At 49.3% G+C, this 16,092-nt stretch overlaps 1 protein-coding gene across 2 annotated transcripts in view; it reads right to left on the reverse strand.

Moving 5' to 3' along the window:
• Nucleotides 1–16,092, reverse strand: part of PARP11 (poly(ADP-ribose) polymerase family member 11) — a 331,373-nt gene that overhangs the window by 128,139 nt on the left and 187,142 nt on the right. For both annotated transcript variants that reach the window (XM_069628296.1, XM_069628297.1), the window contains one exon: nt 752–882. In XM_069628296.1, coding sequence (XP_069484397.1) covers nt 752–882 — 131 coding nt within the window. The remainder of the gene's footprint in view (nt 1–751; nt 883–16,092) is intronic.

Consider the following 16,092-nt stretch of genomic DNA (forward strand, 5'->3'; position numbering starts at 1 on the left):
AGAAAATGCTGGTTAACAGGTTTTTGGAGCCGGGTAATGTAGCAAAAGGGCCAGGAAGCTTCATTAACCAGCCCCTTTTCTCGTTTATCTGGCTCAGACAACCGACACTCAGTTAACCAGCATTTTTGATTACCCAATACCATTGGATTGCCAATGATGCCGAATTATCGAATCTTTACTATACCTAGAAATTCTTGCACGCTCTTAATTACATCACACAATGGCATAAAGAGTAAAAACATGCAGAGATCACATTTGGATCTATTTCCCTGGACAGAGCGAGAAAACCACTAGGTGCAAGTACACGTTTGTCTCTGCCTGCATCACATTTTGATGTGGTCAGCGAGGCATGGACCCTGGAGATTCTGCTCTCCCTCTTGCATCTGCCAATAGCAGGTGAAGTATGTAGTGATCCATAGTAATAGTGGCCATGTTGTTCTTTCCATTATGATCCAGGTGTGTTTCCACATGGAGCGAATGATGGCATGGAAACCCTGGTTCCCATGCTGATACAGATTAAAAAACCAGCAGAGCATACCTCAGACAACGGATGCAGGCTGGCACTGATCTGACAGATTTTCTGGCTCATTAAAACAAGACTAATGTGATGTAATCTTCAGTAGTCTTGTATAGTGCAGCCACTGCTATTTGGTTGCCATCTAAGTGCAAAAGGTACATCATCAAGTATTAATCCATTATATGGGATTTATTCTTCATAACAATAACAATTGATAATTTCATGAACCATTACCTGCAAAAAAACTCCCATAAATCAAGGTTTTGTATTCTTCGAATATTTAAAATGCGTTCACTATCCATTGTTTTTCCGAAGAGACCAGCAACCTCTTTATATTCATTTGTTTTCTTGTCCAAAACAAGAAGCTGTGGAAAATGTGTTCAGAATGGCTTAATTTCAGACACAAAAGCAACTTTGTACAAGCATATCGGGTTAATTCAAATCATTCAAATATTTGAATAATAAAAAGTAATGGAAAACATAAAATTATCGTTCACAATGGTAAGGAAAGAAAGGGCATAGCCAACACAGAAAATACATCCACAGATTTGCATGGCCCTTTATTTTTTATTTTATTTTTTTAGAAACGCTTAGTGTGTAAATATTGAATAGCAAGGGTTTATCCCATTAGCACAGTACCATTTCTGCATGGCTTCCTTTTATCAGTTTAGGGACGTTGAGCAATGATACACATGATGCAAGAGAGTTGTGGTTTAAATACGTGGTTTTATTGATGTGTTTGCATTCAGGCTGCCACTAATGTAAAACACAAATATTCCAATTCTTGGTCAACAAAAACAAAGGTGGGATTTCCCTACCTAAATAAACAAAGGAGAGTCTGTGTCAGGAGGTCCAAAGTAAATATCTGTGTGTCTAAAACCAATACTTGCCCTCACATCTATTTTTATACAATGTGTAGGGATGTCAACATCAAAGTAAGTGTTCAAATAACAGTTCAGAGCTTCTCCCAGGTCTTGGTTGGAAAGGGTTTTCCTTTCCCAAGGTTCAAGTCTTTCAACTTTTCCAACTTCCAAAAACACGATTTTTTGTAATACTTTCCAGCACTTCTGGTTTGGTTACCTTTCATTAATTTAATAAAGTTCTTGGGGGCGCCGTTGGGCAGCTGGCGTATGGAGATGCGAGTTTCACAAGCTCTACCGGGGCCGCCAATATCCTGAAAGATTTCTCCTCATTAAACCTTCCATTTCTGAAGCCTTCTGCGCCGGTTCAGTGGCGGAGTGTCTACGCCGCAATCTGTCGGCTTCCGGGGCTGAGACAGAGCCGGGAAGATCCTTTTTGTCATGCCGAGTATGCAACAAAGAGAGGCAGCCATTTTTTGCAAACAAAGCAGCTGGGGGCTGGGAGTCCTCTGGCACTTGAATTGGCAGTGAGCTGGGAGCAAGTCCGTACCCCTTACAACACCGGCAGATACTACAATCCGCAACGTTTCTACGACGGGACACCCGTGGACTGGGCACACACCCTTGCGGGCGGAAGTGGGGGAAGGAGGAGCCGTGAGTAGGCTGAAGTTAGGCCCGGAGACTGTGCCTCACAGTGCGGATAGGTTGAGTTGACCCATCCCGCATCCTGAATGGTGCCTGTTAACACTGAGGCGCAGAGCACATTGCACCACACTATTTTCACTGGAGAGGTGAACATTGGCCCTGGCGACCGGCAGGAGAACACGGGAAGCGTAAGCATTGTGTACGAGATGCCACAGCAGGTGGCCCTGCGCTTGGAGGGTACTAAGCATAGGGGCCCAGGGCGGACAACCTGCTTTCACCTACGAGGAGTGCTGTGTCTGGGAACCCACGCTGTGTGCGCCCTGTGGACACCACCTGGTGCCTCTGAGGATTCATAACATCGGTGGCAGGTACATAAAATCACTCTGCCTCACCCTGGGCCTCTGTATACAAGGCAGATTGCAACTACTGGGGGCGCAAGTACCCGGGGCGTGGTGGGTTAGGGGGGCCCCGAGACTGCTGCCCCTGGTGTGCGGGAAGGAGCAGACTGGTGGGCTGAATGGCTGTGTGGCACCAACATCAAAAGGCACACTCCTACCACATTTGAAATCTGGGGAGCTGTGGACACTGTAATGGGGATCTCCTTGGGGCAGCCTATTCTACGAACACCAATGCCGGCACTACACCACATCTGCCGGGGGGGCAAAGGGGGCAGACAGCCCCCGATGGCTCCACACTAGACTGGGCAGTGACCACCACGGGGCCTCATACCAACAACAGAGGAAACAGGCAAAGGCGAGACCTATTGGACACCAGGCTTGGCGCCTGGGTGGTGTTTCAAGGGTTCAAGGGTCTGGTGCACCAGAGATTTGTGCCAGAGGAGGCGGTGGAGTGCTGTCAGCGAATGGAGTCTGGCGCGCAGACGCCATGGTGAAGGACAAAGTCAGGACGCCAGAGACTAAAAATTGAATCGATCAAGCGGTGCCCACTCGAGCAATGCCCAGCGCAGGAGGAGGGACGCAAGCGACACAGATCTCTCACTGACATTATGAGCACCATACGGGAGTCCAGATACTCTGTCGAAGAAAAAAAAAATGGCTTATCTACAGTGGTGTCCTACCTCTGGCAAGATCTTCGGAAGTTTGCATCATGGGTGGGAGAAGCAGAACAGCGCATCTCAGACTCTGAGGATGCGTTCAAGTGTATGGAGCAGCAGCTTGCGGCGGTCTCGCAGAAACTAGCACAACTGGAGAGAGGGCCAAAGACAGCAAGAGGAGGTCACAGCGAAACAACCTTTGCATCCTTGGAGTGCCGGAAAGAGAGGAGGAGCCTAGCATGGAGGTCTTCCTAGAATGCTGGCCGTTGGATCTCTTTGCCCCGAAGAAACTCTCAAACCTTTTCTCTATTGAGCGAGCGCATGGAGTCCCTACGGGCCGTCCCGGATGCTCTTCCTCGCACCATTATCTTCCGCTAGTGGCACGCAAAGGCAGTCGAGGAGGCAGAGGGCTTATCTGTCGGGGCAGAGGAGGAATGTTTGGCTAGCTGGTCCTGGGATTCACAAGAGGCAGTAGTTACAGCACAGGAATCCCTCTGCAATGTGTCACTGGACAATGCTCGATGGACCCACTAGGATGCGCATAGTCAGATCCACGAGTCTGGGGATAAGGCGGAGAAAGCGCTTGCCTGGAAGGAAAGACAAAATAGAGTGAGTGGGTAGGGGCGTGCCATACAGGTTGCGCAAGGAGAAATGACGAAGGATGCAGACATTCTCGGCGCATTCGTTGTCTTCTATGAGACGCTGTACCATCTTGCACAGGAGTTGCCCTTACTTGACGCACTGAGATTTGACTCTGTGGCGCTCCCCTGTCTTACGAACAGCAGGTGTTTGGGTTAAAAGTGGACATCATGCAGGAGGAGGTATTGGCAGCGCTCTCACAGCTACAGTCAGCCCAAAGGCTTCCCGGTGGAGACATGGAAGCGACTGGGGGATCTGGTCATTGGGCCCATGCACTGTCTATTCCAGCAATGACGGCGGGATGGGCATCTCCCCTCTGACCTCAGGAGAGGCTGCATAGTGGTGCTTCCATAACCCGGGAAGCCCCCAGAGCTCTGTGTCTCCGATAGGCCGATCTCGTTAATTAACGGGGAGGCCATATTGTTGGCATGGGTCCTAGCCAATCGTCTATTGGGGGTGATAGATTCCATAATACACCCAGACCAATGTAGTTTCAGGCCCACCCGTTCTACGCGCATTAACCTTCGCAGAGTACAGTTGGCTATCAATCAATCCGCTTTAATATCGATCCACTAGCTTTTCTGGCAGTGGATTTTGAGAAGGCTTTCAATTCGGTTTCTTGGGCTCCTCTCTGGGAGATCATGGGTTACATGGGGCTTTGGGAAGGTTTCCTAACATGGATCTGGCTGCTCTGTAAATCTCCGGAGGCAGTGGTTTGAGTTAATGGTGTATCCTCTAGGGCATTAAATTTGGTATGAGGCAGGGTTGCCCCCCCCCCCCACCACTGCTCTTTACTTTGGTCAGAGAGCCACTCGCAATCAAGCTTAGCACGGCCCCCGAATGGACAGGATTCAAATGGCCCTTGGGGAGGGAAGATCGGGTTTCACTTCATACAGACGACTTCTTGATTTATATGAGAAACCCTGTGGTGTCTTGTCCAGCTGTGACCACCATTGTAGCAGAATACCAGGCATTCAGCAGGCTGAAAGTGACTGGCAAAAGTCTACTCTCTTCCCACTACAGGGAGGGGATGGGGCTATCCCCAAAAAATTTTCTTATCCAGTTTCAGATTCCGGTATTAAGTATCTGGGCATCCACGAGTCTGTGCCCCTCAGATTTTCTCTGACTCAACCTGCACCCAGTAATGGACAGATGCTACTCTGATGTGGTGCAATGGCAATCCTTCCCTCCAATTTTATTGGGTAAAGCACCTCTCTTTAAAATGCTCACCCTGCCTAGGTTTCTATATGTACTGCAAAATGCGCCACTACCCGTTTCCAAGACGATCTTCACCACAATCGATAGCATGCTGCAGGGACTGATGTGGGGGGCGAAGCAGCCGGATATCACTCTTAAAGCATTGAAGAGCTCTGTACGTGTGGGGGGTATCAGCCTACCCTGCCTTTGTCGGTACTACTGGGCTGCACAACTGGGGACACTGAACGACTGGCTTCATGGTGACCTCGGGCTTCCCCATATCGTGATAGAAAGGAGGTAGAATGGGACAGATGCCACCCAAACAAATGCTTTATGGGGTGTGGGTGGGAAGATCTCTGATGTTATTACATGTCTGACAAGTATGGGCAGATGCACACCAGTATATCGGGTGGAGGGGGAAGCCAACCCTATAACATCCCCTTTGGAAAAATAATCAACTCCCTGAGCTAGTTAAAATGGGCCAGTTCAAAAGTTAGGAGTGTGGGGTGCAGGTCCTGGCCGATGCGGTGCGGGATGGACGGCTCATCTCATTTGGGTCACTCCAAGACACTTTTGAACTGGGGGGTAAGGAACAATAGAGGTACCTGCAGCTGTTGTAAACTATTGGCTCCCAGTTCCCCTTGTTGGTAGAGGTCCTGAAGAGCTTGTCCCTGGAGGCCAATCTTTTTACGGCCCGTATTACTACTAAGGTCACCTCAACGATGTATCAGGTACTGACAGCATTTGGGGCCCAGGAACTGTTCCAACTCAAGGGCAAATGGGAAGGGGATGTAGGCCCACTGGACCCAGAGGAATGGGTAGAGGCGCTCATGTTCTCACGTGAGATTGGAATTGCTGCAAGACTCCACATAATCCAATATAAAATACTACATGGAGTATACTACCCACAAACGGTACGTGTGCAATGGGGGGTGGCAGATGGGAATACTGATCTGAGGTGTGGGAGAGTGCTGGGCACTTTTTTCCATATATTATGGGAATGGGAACAAATCCAGGTTCTCTGGGGGAAGTGTATCCGCAGGTTAACGTGGCTGCTGGGGTCGCAGGTGCCTTGTGAAACGAAACTGACATTGCTGAGGATTTGGGGGGTGGTGGGGTTCACCATGTATGAAAGGGAGTTTCTCTCTATAACATTTGGATTGACTAAGAGATTAATTGCTGAAATGTGGGGCTCGGCAGATCACCCAAGACTCTGTCGATGATCCGCTGAGGTTGATAGAGGTGTGTCATTTGGGAGGCGTGCATATAATGCAAGGGGCTTGTAGGCAAAGTTTGTATGCAGTACTGTGACAGAGTGAAACACTGGAGCCGTGGGTTGATGCTGACATGATAGCTTTTATTAATTCAAAGTATGTCTTGGATAGATATAACCTCCCAGGACAGTTTCCTCACTGTCAAATCCTCCTGGGATATGCTAGAGAAAGCCTCCTCGGCTGCCTCCTACTCCTTACTGGACAGATAGGCCCACCATTCGCTTCTTGCTTCTCCTTCCTCGCCAATGTTCATTGAAAGAACGAACAACAAACCTGGTAAATTCACAGCTTTTATGTCCCGCCCCCGGCTTAGTTCCCCACCATCAGAAGGGCTCATGTCTATCATTGTTTCCATAGGCTGGTGCGTATTAGCACCGCCTCCCTTAAAGGCTGAAGGCTTATTCCCCTTCTGCTTCCAGTAGTCATGGTAAGTGTTTCGCTCCACTGTCATGGGGTCCCGCTTCTCTACCCTGTTCTGTGTGGGATAAGGGGATGCTCTGCTGGCCGGCCCCTTCCTCCGGCATGGTGCCTTCATATCCGCAGCACCGACCCGCCTTCTCGACTGTCTGCGTACCGTTCCGTGTGGCTGGCTGGCCCTCCTTAGTGGTGAGTATGGCTTCGGGACAATTTGCATTCTTGATAGGTCTGGGGTGCGTCTCGGAGAAGGTCTGCACGCGGGTCCTCATCATGGTCACTGCGGCGCCTCTCTGCGGGTTCCCCTCCCCTAGTGCCACTGTACCTGGGTCTGCTTTACCCTCTAGGAACACTACACACAACTATGACTAGAGGTGTAAGCAAACCAACCCATGGTATAAATCTGTACTACACAGTTTTGGTAGCGTGTTGAGCAGCCAAGCTTATCTCAGGATGGGAATGTGAGCAGTAATGATGTTACACAGAGGTTTACAATCACAGGTGTTCAAATAAACTCTTATACTCAAGGTTTCTTGGATAAATACTTATTTATTTAATTATCAGTCAGTTATAAAACATTAATTAGAAGGAGGCAATCATAAATAACACACAAATATACTTCAGTACTTTTCAAGAGGAGTAAAAGGTAAAGGTTATCAGAACATAAAAGATTACAATTATTCTTGGACAGTGCAGATACTTGGCGTTCACCAGAACAGTCCATTCAAAAGGCTAGGCGAAAGTCAATGGACTAAAGTCTTGGATAGGTTAAAGCGGTTCTGGTAATTAAACGAAAAAAAGTCTCTGCACAAGTTCTTGGAAGTAGTTTGTAAAAAGAAGAATCATATGTTGGGTCACAAGCTGATTAGGCCTGCAAGCTGCAAAAGTTTCAAGCACTTTCGCTGTGAGAGGTAAGTTCTCTCAGTCTTGTTTTACATTGCCATACAATGAAGAAAAAGATGCAGCTAATGACTTCTGTTCCTGGCAGTTCCTGCAGATCTTGCTGTCCCTGGACCTCAGTCGTGGGGACAAGAGGGAGGACGTCAGGGGGCTCGCAACTAGCAAACTTCAATTTCAGTGGCTATTTCGCATTTAAGCTACCGCACTGGTAACAACGCTGGTCCTGGCTATCAAGGTGGACTGTCCTTGCTTCTGAGGACCCCACACTCAGCTGAGGGGGGTCAGGCTTGGTCGGTCCGACGTCGTGGGAGTCCGGAGGATCTTCCAAACGCTTTCGGCCAGTTTACAAGTAACGCACAAAATCTGGTGTCCCTCTCCCTGGCTCTACTGTTTCCTGCAGCACTCTGAGGAAATGCAACCAGCTCAGAGATGGGTGACCAGGTGGCTTACTTGGGAGTTGACTGGTCCTACCAACTCAAAGGGAGAAGTCATCCTTTGCAGGTCTTCTCTGTCGATGCGAACTTGACGAATTGGACCTGCAGCAAGGCTTCACCAGGCAAACCAACGGTTCAGGAGTTGCAGCAGCCGTCCTCTTCAAGCTCTTCTTCGGTTCCTTCGTCCAGTTGTCGACTCTGCCTTCCAAGCCAAGAGACTCACCTTTTATTCAGTTCTCTCCCATTCATTCCAGCCTAGCTGCCACTCATCCAGCAGGGTGGCTGTCCTTGCGGGACAGTCAGCCAGCCAATCATCACAGAGTGCATTTGGGTCTCCTAGGAGACTAAGCACAGGGAGTTTCGGGCACCTCCCACACTTCCTTCCTACCCCAGACACTCTGGAGCCAGAGGCGGGTTTCACTCCTGAAGCCCGCAAAAGGCGAATGAACAAAGAGACCAAACCTGGTTTGGCGCCCAGAGAAAAACTCTAGAAGAACCTTTCCACAAAGACATGGCGTAAAAAGAAGACCGGGAACCATTTTAGAACGAGTAGTTTGCAGTCGGGAAAAATCATGGTAGTTTGTTGTAAAACCACTGCCACCAGCCATTCTGAGAGGAAAGGGTAACATTTGACTGTTACATGAGTATCTAGACACAGTGGATACTAGTAACCCCTCCAGCACTCTATATGAAGATAGGTTGTGCTGGGTCTAGAAATGTACAGGACTAAGGGAAATCAATTTCACTTCACGGTTCTGGGAAACAGTAGTTTATCCCAGATAAGGTAGTTAAACCTTGCGAAAGCCTGAAAGGCTTCCCTGTGTCACTGCGCAGAGGGTGCTGTGTGACACAAATGAAAAAGATGATGCCTATGGAGTTGGTCAGACTCCATAACCAAAGGAAACACAAAGGTAAAACACATATTAAAATACATGAGAGAGTGGGAATCAAGTCAAAATCCAGCAAAGTTGCTGGGGGTCTCTAAGGTAGAGGGAATTAGCACATTTTTGAGAATTCTGCCTAACAGGGCTGTCCCCAGAAATTTCTGAAGGTGTGGGGTAGGTGGGTGAGGCAGGGCTGAGGCATTCTTCCATTATTTTCTGTTTTTACGGGTTACCTGGCATGGGCTGATTTGTCACTATTATGATATTTTCTCTGCGGCAGGGACTTCGATTTGAATGACACTTCTGAGGAAGTCATACCAAGCAATGGCACATGTTAGTTTGTTAAGTAATGTTTTTACTTCAAAACAATAAAAAGTTATATTAAAAAAAAAAAACAATTTCATAAAGTTCAGTTCCTTAATTTCAGTACAAACAAGCTTTTCTTTATAGTCGAATCACCAGCTTCTTTGCAGGTATTTTAAGTGGCTTTTCCATAGGTGGGTGTCCTCGGTCTAGGCGCAGTTGTTGGACCACATGGTCCCCCCATTACAGGTCATGCAACGACATGACCTGTAATGCTTCTCTTTCATATGCACGTTGCCACTTTTTCAGCTCCACAGTGGCACTTGGTTTATTCTCATTTCACATCCTCATGATGCTTTACCATTGCTGTTTTCCACTATTCACGCGTCGCACTTTCATGCACTCTTGTGGCTCTTGCCAATGCGTGCTCTCACAAAGTACACAGTTCCTTTATATCATGCGATTCCACAAAACTGCTTTAATTCAGATAGGTATTCAAAATGCTTGCTTTCATTCAGATTGGTATTCAAAAAATGCTTGCTTTAATTTATACTTGACATTCATTAAAGTTCTCGCAGGTCTGACATGCTTGCCTGCTGTCCCGGCGACCCCTTGCCTAGGCTGGTTGGTGCTTACGATTTTACAGCGAGGCTTCCGGCTGCCACAAGCTCTCTCTCTCCCTTTCTTTCTCCCTCTCGTGAGACGCCTCACTCAGTCTCCACAGTGGCTCTTTGTGGCTTTGCTCCGACCACTGATGCATCTCTTGCAGCTCGGGCCTCACTCTGTGGCTTTGCCTGGTCACGTCAGTTCCCTCTTCATAGTGCGGCACAGGCCTCCAGCTTTCTACTGCATATACTCCGCATCTAACCAAGGTTCTCGAGCACTCAGTCTGCCATGCCGCCTTCCAGGAGAGGTCTGCTCTCATCTAGCAGTCCCTAGATCTGCTTCTACAGCTGACTCAATTTTCTCCATTCTACCTGCTTTTAAACCTCCCACCCGATTGATTGGTCCAAAAAGGACTAGACCATTCATTGCCGGTTTGGAAGTTCAGCATTGCTCTGGCGTGCCTCCTCCTCGTCCCAGTACCTAAATGGTGTGTGTGCATGTGTGAGTCAATAAAAGGAGGATGTATTGCTCTGGGTTGTCTCTCCCTCATCCCAGTGCCGAACTGGTATCTATTGGGGGATGTTTTACTGGAAAAATAGGGAAGGGACAGGCAATATCCTACAAGGCTTGGGGGATGTCGGACTTCTTATGAAAGGGAAATGGGGGATACCGCGTCTCACCCAAGGGTGCCTCGCCTCCACGCCCCAATTTTCCTTCACCCAGGTAGTCCTCCCTCGCATATCCACCCCAAGGGTCAGGATCCAATAGGGACAGCCTTTCCCTGGCCACCTGGGAGGAGGCTATATGGGGAAAAGAAGTGAGGATGTCCTCAGATCCCTCACAGCTGATACTGAGGCAAACAAGATTTTATTCAAACAAGTATGCAAATAGCATCATCTTGCACCACTTTAAGTTTGCGCATCCTTTTCTAGGCTGCACCCAGCAACTGGGCATTACTGCAGTCCACTCTTGATAAGATTGTGGCTCTAGCTAATGTTTCACAACTTTTGTCAGAGATGAATGGTCTAATTTTCCTCAATAACCTCAGGTGATAATGTGTATTGTGAACAAAGCCATTGATTTGGGGAAGAAATAGAAACAGTTTCAGAGTTGTTATTCAATGTGAACAATGTATTTTGATCATTCACATGTTCTTAATTCCTAGAATAGGAGATGATAGTTGCCATATTGTCCTCTAATGTTACAGACTCAGTGACCATCCTATTAATTCAAGCATCGGAAATCAGATGACCCAGTTTAGAAGCAACAGCATTAGAGGGTATACATTAATGTATACATTAATTTAAGTATCTGTTTACAATACATACTGTATATATTTTATACTCTACAACCTATGCCCGACTAGAGCGAACAGCTTATGCCTCTTTGCTACTTGTATATAAATTTGCATGTATATATTTCTGCATATAACTGTATATATTTCCCACAATTGCTAACTGTCACATTTTCTGCATTTATTGTACAGCAATGTAACCCAAGCTGAAAACGTACTTGCTGCGCCCTGATACCCTCGAGTCCAGCGCGCATTATAAATAATAAAACAAACAAACAATAGCTTCACGAGACACTTTCCTAGAAACTAAAAATAACGAAACGCCATGTTTATGACCCATAATATACAATAAACCGTATGGAACAAGTTACTTACCTGCAACTATTGTTCTCCAGCATGGGTCTGGCACGGATTCACATGCTCATGAATATTCCCTGTCGTCAGGCTGGGAATCCTTGGTAAAAAGAAAAAAAACTGTTTCAATCTCACTTACAAACTGTATTTCTTCTTTAAACCAATCACTATCCTCTGGGTCATACTGCCCGCATCCAATGACAGCCCTCTCCCCAAGCCCCTCCTCTGGCAGCGATCTTCAAATGTGGTAAGCACATAAAGTGGCAGTACGACCGAGAAGAGCCGCAGAGGGATCGGAGCGAGGGCTCGCATGTGAATGTGACTTGTCCTTGGCCTCAAGCCCTGGGATCGTATCTCTCCAGCTCCAAATTCTCCCCATTGGCTCCCAGTGGATGCAAGGATTAAATTCAAAACCCTCTGCATTGTCCAAAAGGCTTTCTGGAACCTGGGTCTAAAATACCTTCAGCTATCCCTCCGCAAATACCTCCGCTCTGGAGCTCTTCGCTCCTCTAACTCTCTCAGGGTCAGTTGTTTTTCAAACAAACGGGCTGGGGGTAGATCTCCATCTTCGGCTGGGGCCTCCCTCTGGAACAGTCTCCCTGCCACTCTAAAACTTGAGGAGAACCATCTCCAGTTCCGGAAGCACCTCAAGACCTTCCTCTTTGCTTCTGCCTTCCCCCCGCCCCCCTGCTGATTTGGACTCTACTGGCACCGTGCACCTGGCCACCCTGTGTCCTCCGGGAACAGGTTCCTGCTCACCTTGCCACCCTCCCGCACTGCCTCCGGGCAACCCCTTGCACTGGAGTCTGTATCTGTACCCATACAGCGTCCCCCCCGCCCTCCTTTCCTTCCTGCACTTATCTAACTTACCCGGTCTACTGCCTTAAACTCAGCACTTGCCACTTGCTGGCTGCACTGCCACTTTTGTTGCTTTCATTATTTATTTATTTATTATTATTTATTCTGTTCTCCGTTTGCTCTGCACTTTCCACTTCTCACCACTTCCTTGCACTTTTCCCCCTCCCCCTCTCCCATGCACTTGCGTGTTCTCAATGTCACTGGGCCTAGTAAGATCGTTGTTTTGTTCTCCCTTGTTCCCCTCCCTTGCCTTGTCGCACTCTGAAACACTTGCGTATAAGCGCAATAGAAATAAAATATCAATTCAATTCAATCCATGCTAGACCCATGCTTGACAACAATATTTACAGGTAAGTAGTGTGTTCCTTCTGCAGCATGGGGACTGGCATGGATTCACATGCTCATGAATAACGAATACATCGCAGTACAACATTACACAACAACGGGAGGTGGCAAGGCTCAGCAGAAGCAATTAACTCTTACCCCCGGAACAGACTCACCTCAAGCAAACAGGTTGCATAGCACGCCTTGGCTGACTCTGGAATCCCCCCTGGAATCCCTGTCAACACAGTAGAACCTCGTGAAGGTGTGCGTGGACCTCCACATAGCAGCCCTGCAGATGTCCAGCAGGGGTACACCTGACAGGAACGCCATCATCGCAGCGACCGCTCTGGTGGAGCGGGCTCACGGACTGCCGGACAGCGGTCGGTTCGCCAGCCGATGATACTACATGATGCAGCCCGAGAGCCACCTTGAAACGGAAGCCTTGGACAAGGCCTTCCCATGATTCACAGGACCAAAGTTCACAAACAGTTGTGAAGTCTTCCGAAAACCTTTTGTGCGCGTCACGCAGAACTTCAAGGCACGAGCAACGTCCAGTGAGTGCAAGGCACTTTCAGCCGGTGACTAAGGTTTCAGGAAAAAAACAGGTAACACCAAAGGCTAGTTGAGGAGGAAATCCAACGAAACCTTCGGCATGAAAGAGGGGTGCATCCACAGCACCACCCTCGATTCGTGGAAAGTCAGGTATGGTTGCTTGCAGGATAGGGCCTGGATCTCACCCACTCTCCTGGCAGAGGTGATGGCCACAAGGAAAGCCATTTTCCATGAGAGGAACTTAAGAGGGGTATGACACAGGCTCTTTTGGAAAAAGTCCTTTGAGGAACTCCTTGATGAGTCGGTGAGACCAGAGAAGATCTTCCCAGAGACCTGGTGTAGCGGGAGATAGCCGCCAGATGCACCTTGATAGAAGAGTGTGCCAGGCTGGCCTTGGCCAAGGAGAGCAAGTATGGAAGAATTTGCAGGGCCGTCACCCTCCGCAGGGTAATCTGCTGCGACCAGCGCCACGCAGCGAAACGCTTCCCCTTGTGACCGTAGCATTTCAAAGACGACTACGCCCTGGCCTTGGCGAGGATCTTTCTACAATCCGCAGGCAACTCGTAACCACCAAACTCTAGGGCTGCAGGAGCCAAGCCTTCAAGTTCAGCGATGCTGGGTCGTGATGCAGGATTGTGCCTCCTTTATTGGTGAGAATATCCAGAACTACCGGCAGCTTGACCGGAGGCGACGCTGGCAGGCTGACAAGGTCCGGGTACCAAATCTGCCTCGGCCACACCAGGGTCATAAGTATCATCCTGCATTGGCACTGTCCGAGTGTGTTGATGACTCTTAGCAGGAGAGGCAACGGAGGAAATGCGTTCAGGAACAGGCCTTCCCACGGGAAGAACACGTCCCCCATGCTCCTTGGTTGGTGGAACCTGCTGGCAAACTTCTGGCATTTGGAGTTTGCTGCTGTCGCAAACAGATCGATCTGGTGCCTGCACCACTTGAAGATACGATTCACCTGGTCCTGCCGAAGTTCCCACTCATGGCAGGACCGCAACTCCCTGCTGAGGGAGCCTGCATTGGTGTTCTTGACCTGCGCTAGGTGAAAAGGAACAGCTTTTGACCGACGGCCCAGTGCAACAAGTCCTGTGCTTCCTTGGAGAGCGCTGGGGATATAGTGCCCCCCTGTTTCCTGATGTAGAACATTGTGGTGGTGTTGTCCATGACGATTCTCACCACCTTGTCCTTTAGAAACAGAAGGAGCGACTTGCGGGACCAGAACACTGCCAGCAGCTCCAGGGTGTTGGTATGGAGATCCTTCTCCTGTGGCAGCCACAGGCCTATGGCGTGCAGACGTCCGGTATGGGCTCCCCAACCTTCCAAGGAAGCGTCCGCGATGACCGTCTCCTGGTATGGAGGGTTTTGGAACCCTGTGCCCCGGGCAATGTTGGAGCGGACGCCCCTCCAGACGATCACCCAACTGTACTCTTCATCGATCGGGATCTTGTCCGTGAACCTTCCGGACACCTGTATCAAGCGAACGTCCAGGAACTCCTGAAGAGGTCGCATCTGTAACCTGCAGAGCCTGATGAGGTAGATGCAGGACATCATGCCGAGCAACGACTAGATGGTTCGCATCATGGTGGTCTTCATCGACAACAGCCACTGCACCATCCCTTGAATGGCCACTACCCTCTCCTCTGAGGGTGATGCCAGGCAGGACACTGTGTTGAGTCTGGCTGCTAGGAACAATGCATTCCGCGATGGTGCGAAGCAGGGCTTTGGATAGTTTATGGAGAATCCCAGATCAGTCAGCAGCTGGAAGGTCGCCTCCATGTGTCCGACAGCCAACTCTCGCGAGTGTGCCCGGATGAGCAAGTCGAGTTACGGTTATGCCCCGTACACGTAGACCGGCCGCCACCGGTGCCAGGCACTTTGTGAACACTCTGGGGGCCAACTTCAATCCGAAAGGTAGGGCCTTGAACCGATAATGCTGGCCCTGCACTACAAAACGCAGAGACGTTAGATGTGCCATGTGAATGGGGACATGGAAATATGCGTCCCTCAGGTCCAGTGACTTCAGGAAGTCTACTTCCTCCAGTTGGCCGAGCATGTGCTGCAATGTGACCATCCTTAACTTTTGGGAATTTAGTATTTGTTGAGACGTCACAGGTCTAGGATGGGTCTACAGCGCCCAGTCTTCTTTCTGACAAGAAAGAATCTGGAATAGACTCTGGAGCTCCAGAGCTGTTGGGGGAACTACCTTGATCGCCCCTTTCCGCAGCATTGCCCGTACCTCTTCCTGGAGCTGAGGAATGTGCTGCTCCTGACGGCAACCAGAGGAAACCGCAGACACCTGCGTTGAAATTCCAGGGTGTGTCCCTGGGCGAGAACGTCCAGCATCCATCTGTCGGTGGTGATCTTCCATTCACTGACTAACTTAGTCAGCTGACCGCGCACTGGTGTGCACGTGTGGCGGCCCGACGTCCCGGCCGGTTCAGGCCTGTTTCAGAGCCGACATCCTGCCCTGCGGGCAATGCTGTCCTCCGCTACCGTAGGCCTGGGAACGGTCTTTGTAGGCTTCCTGGGTCGTGGATCTGTAAGGCTGACTGTACAAATTGGAGAACCCCTTGGAGGACCTGCTCGACTTTCCCCTGGAGGAGCAAAAAGAAGAGCTGCTGCTGGAAAGTGCCCAAGGAACGGGCCATCTCTGTATCCGCCTTGATGGCCTGGAGGGACTCGTAGATGACCTTCCCAAACAAGTTCTCTCCGTCAAAGGGCATGTCCAATACCTTCGTCTGGACTTCCTGCCAGAAATTTGTTGTCTTCATCCAGCCTTGTCGACGAAGGCAGAGACCATTCTCCATCTGGCGGAACCTTGTGTCAGCGACGTCCAATGCCACTGTAATGGTGTGATCAGACGCAACTTCCCCCTCCTGGAGAAGAGCTATTGCCTCCATCCTCTTCTCGTCAGGGAGGACCTCCAGAATAGGTCCCAGCTTGTACTACAGCTCCCTGTCGTACCTGGCTAGGA

The sequence above is a fragment of the Ambystoma mexicanum genome, chromosome 12 (genome assembly GCF_040938575.1).
Source record: "Ambystoma mexicanum isolate Mex_15411 chromosome 12, UKY_AmexF1_1, whole genome shotgun sequence".
In the NCBI taxonomy this organism is placed as follows: Eukaryota; Metazoa; Chordata; class Amphibia; order Caudata; family Ambystomatidae; genus Ambystoma; species Ambystoma mexicanum.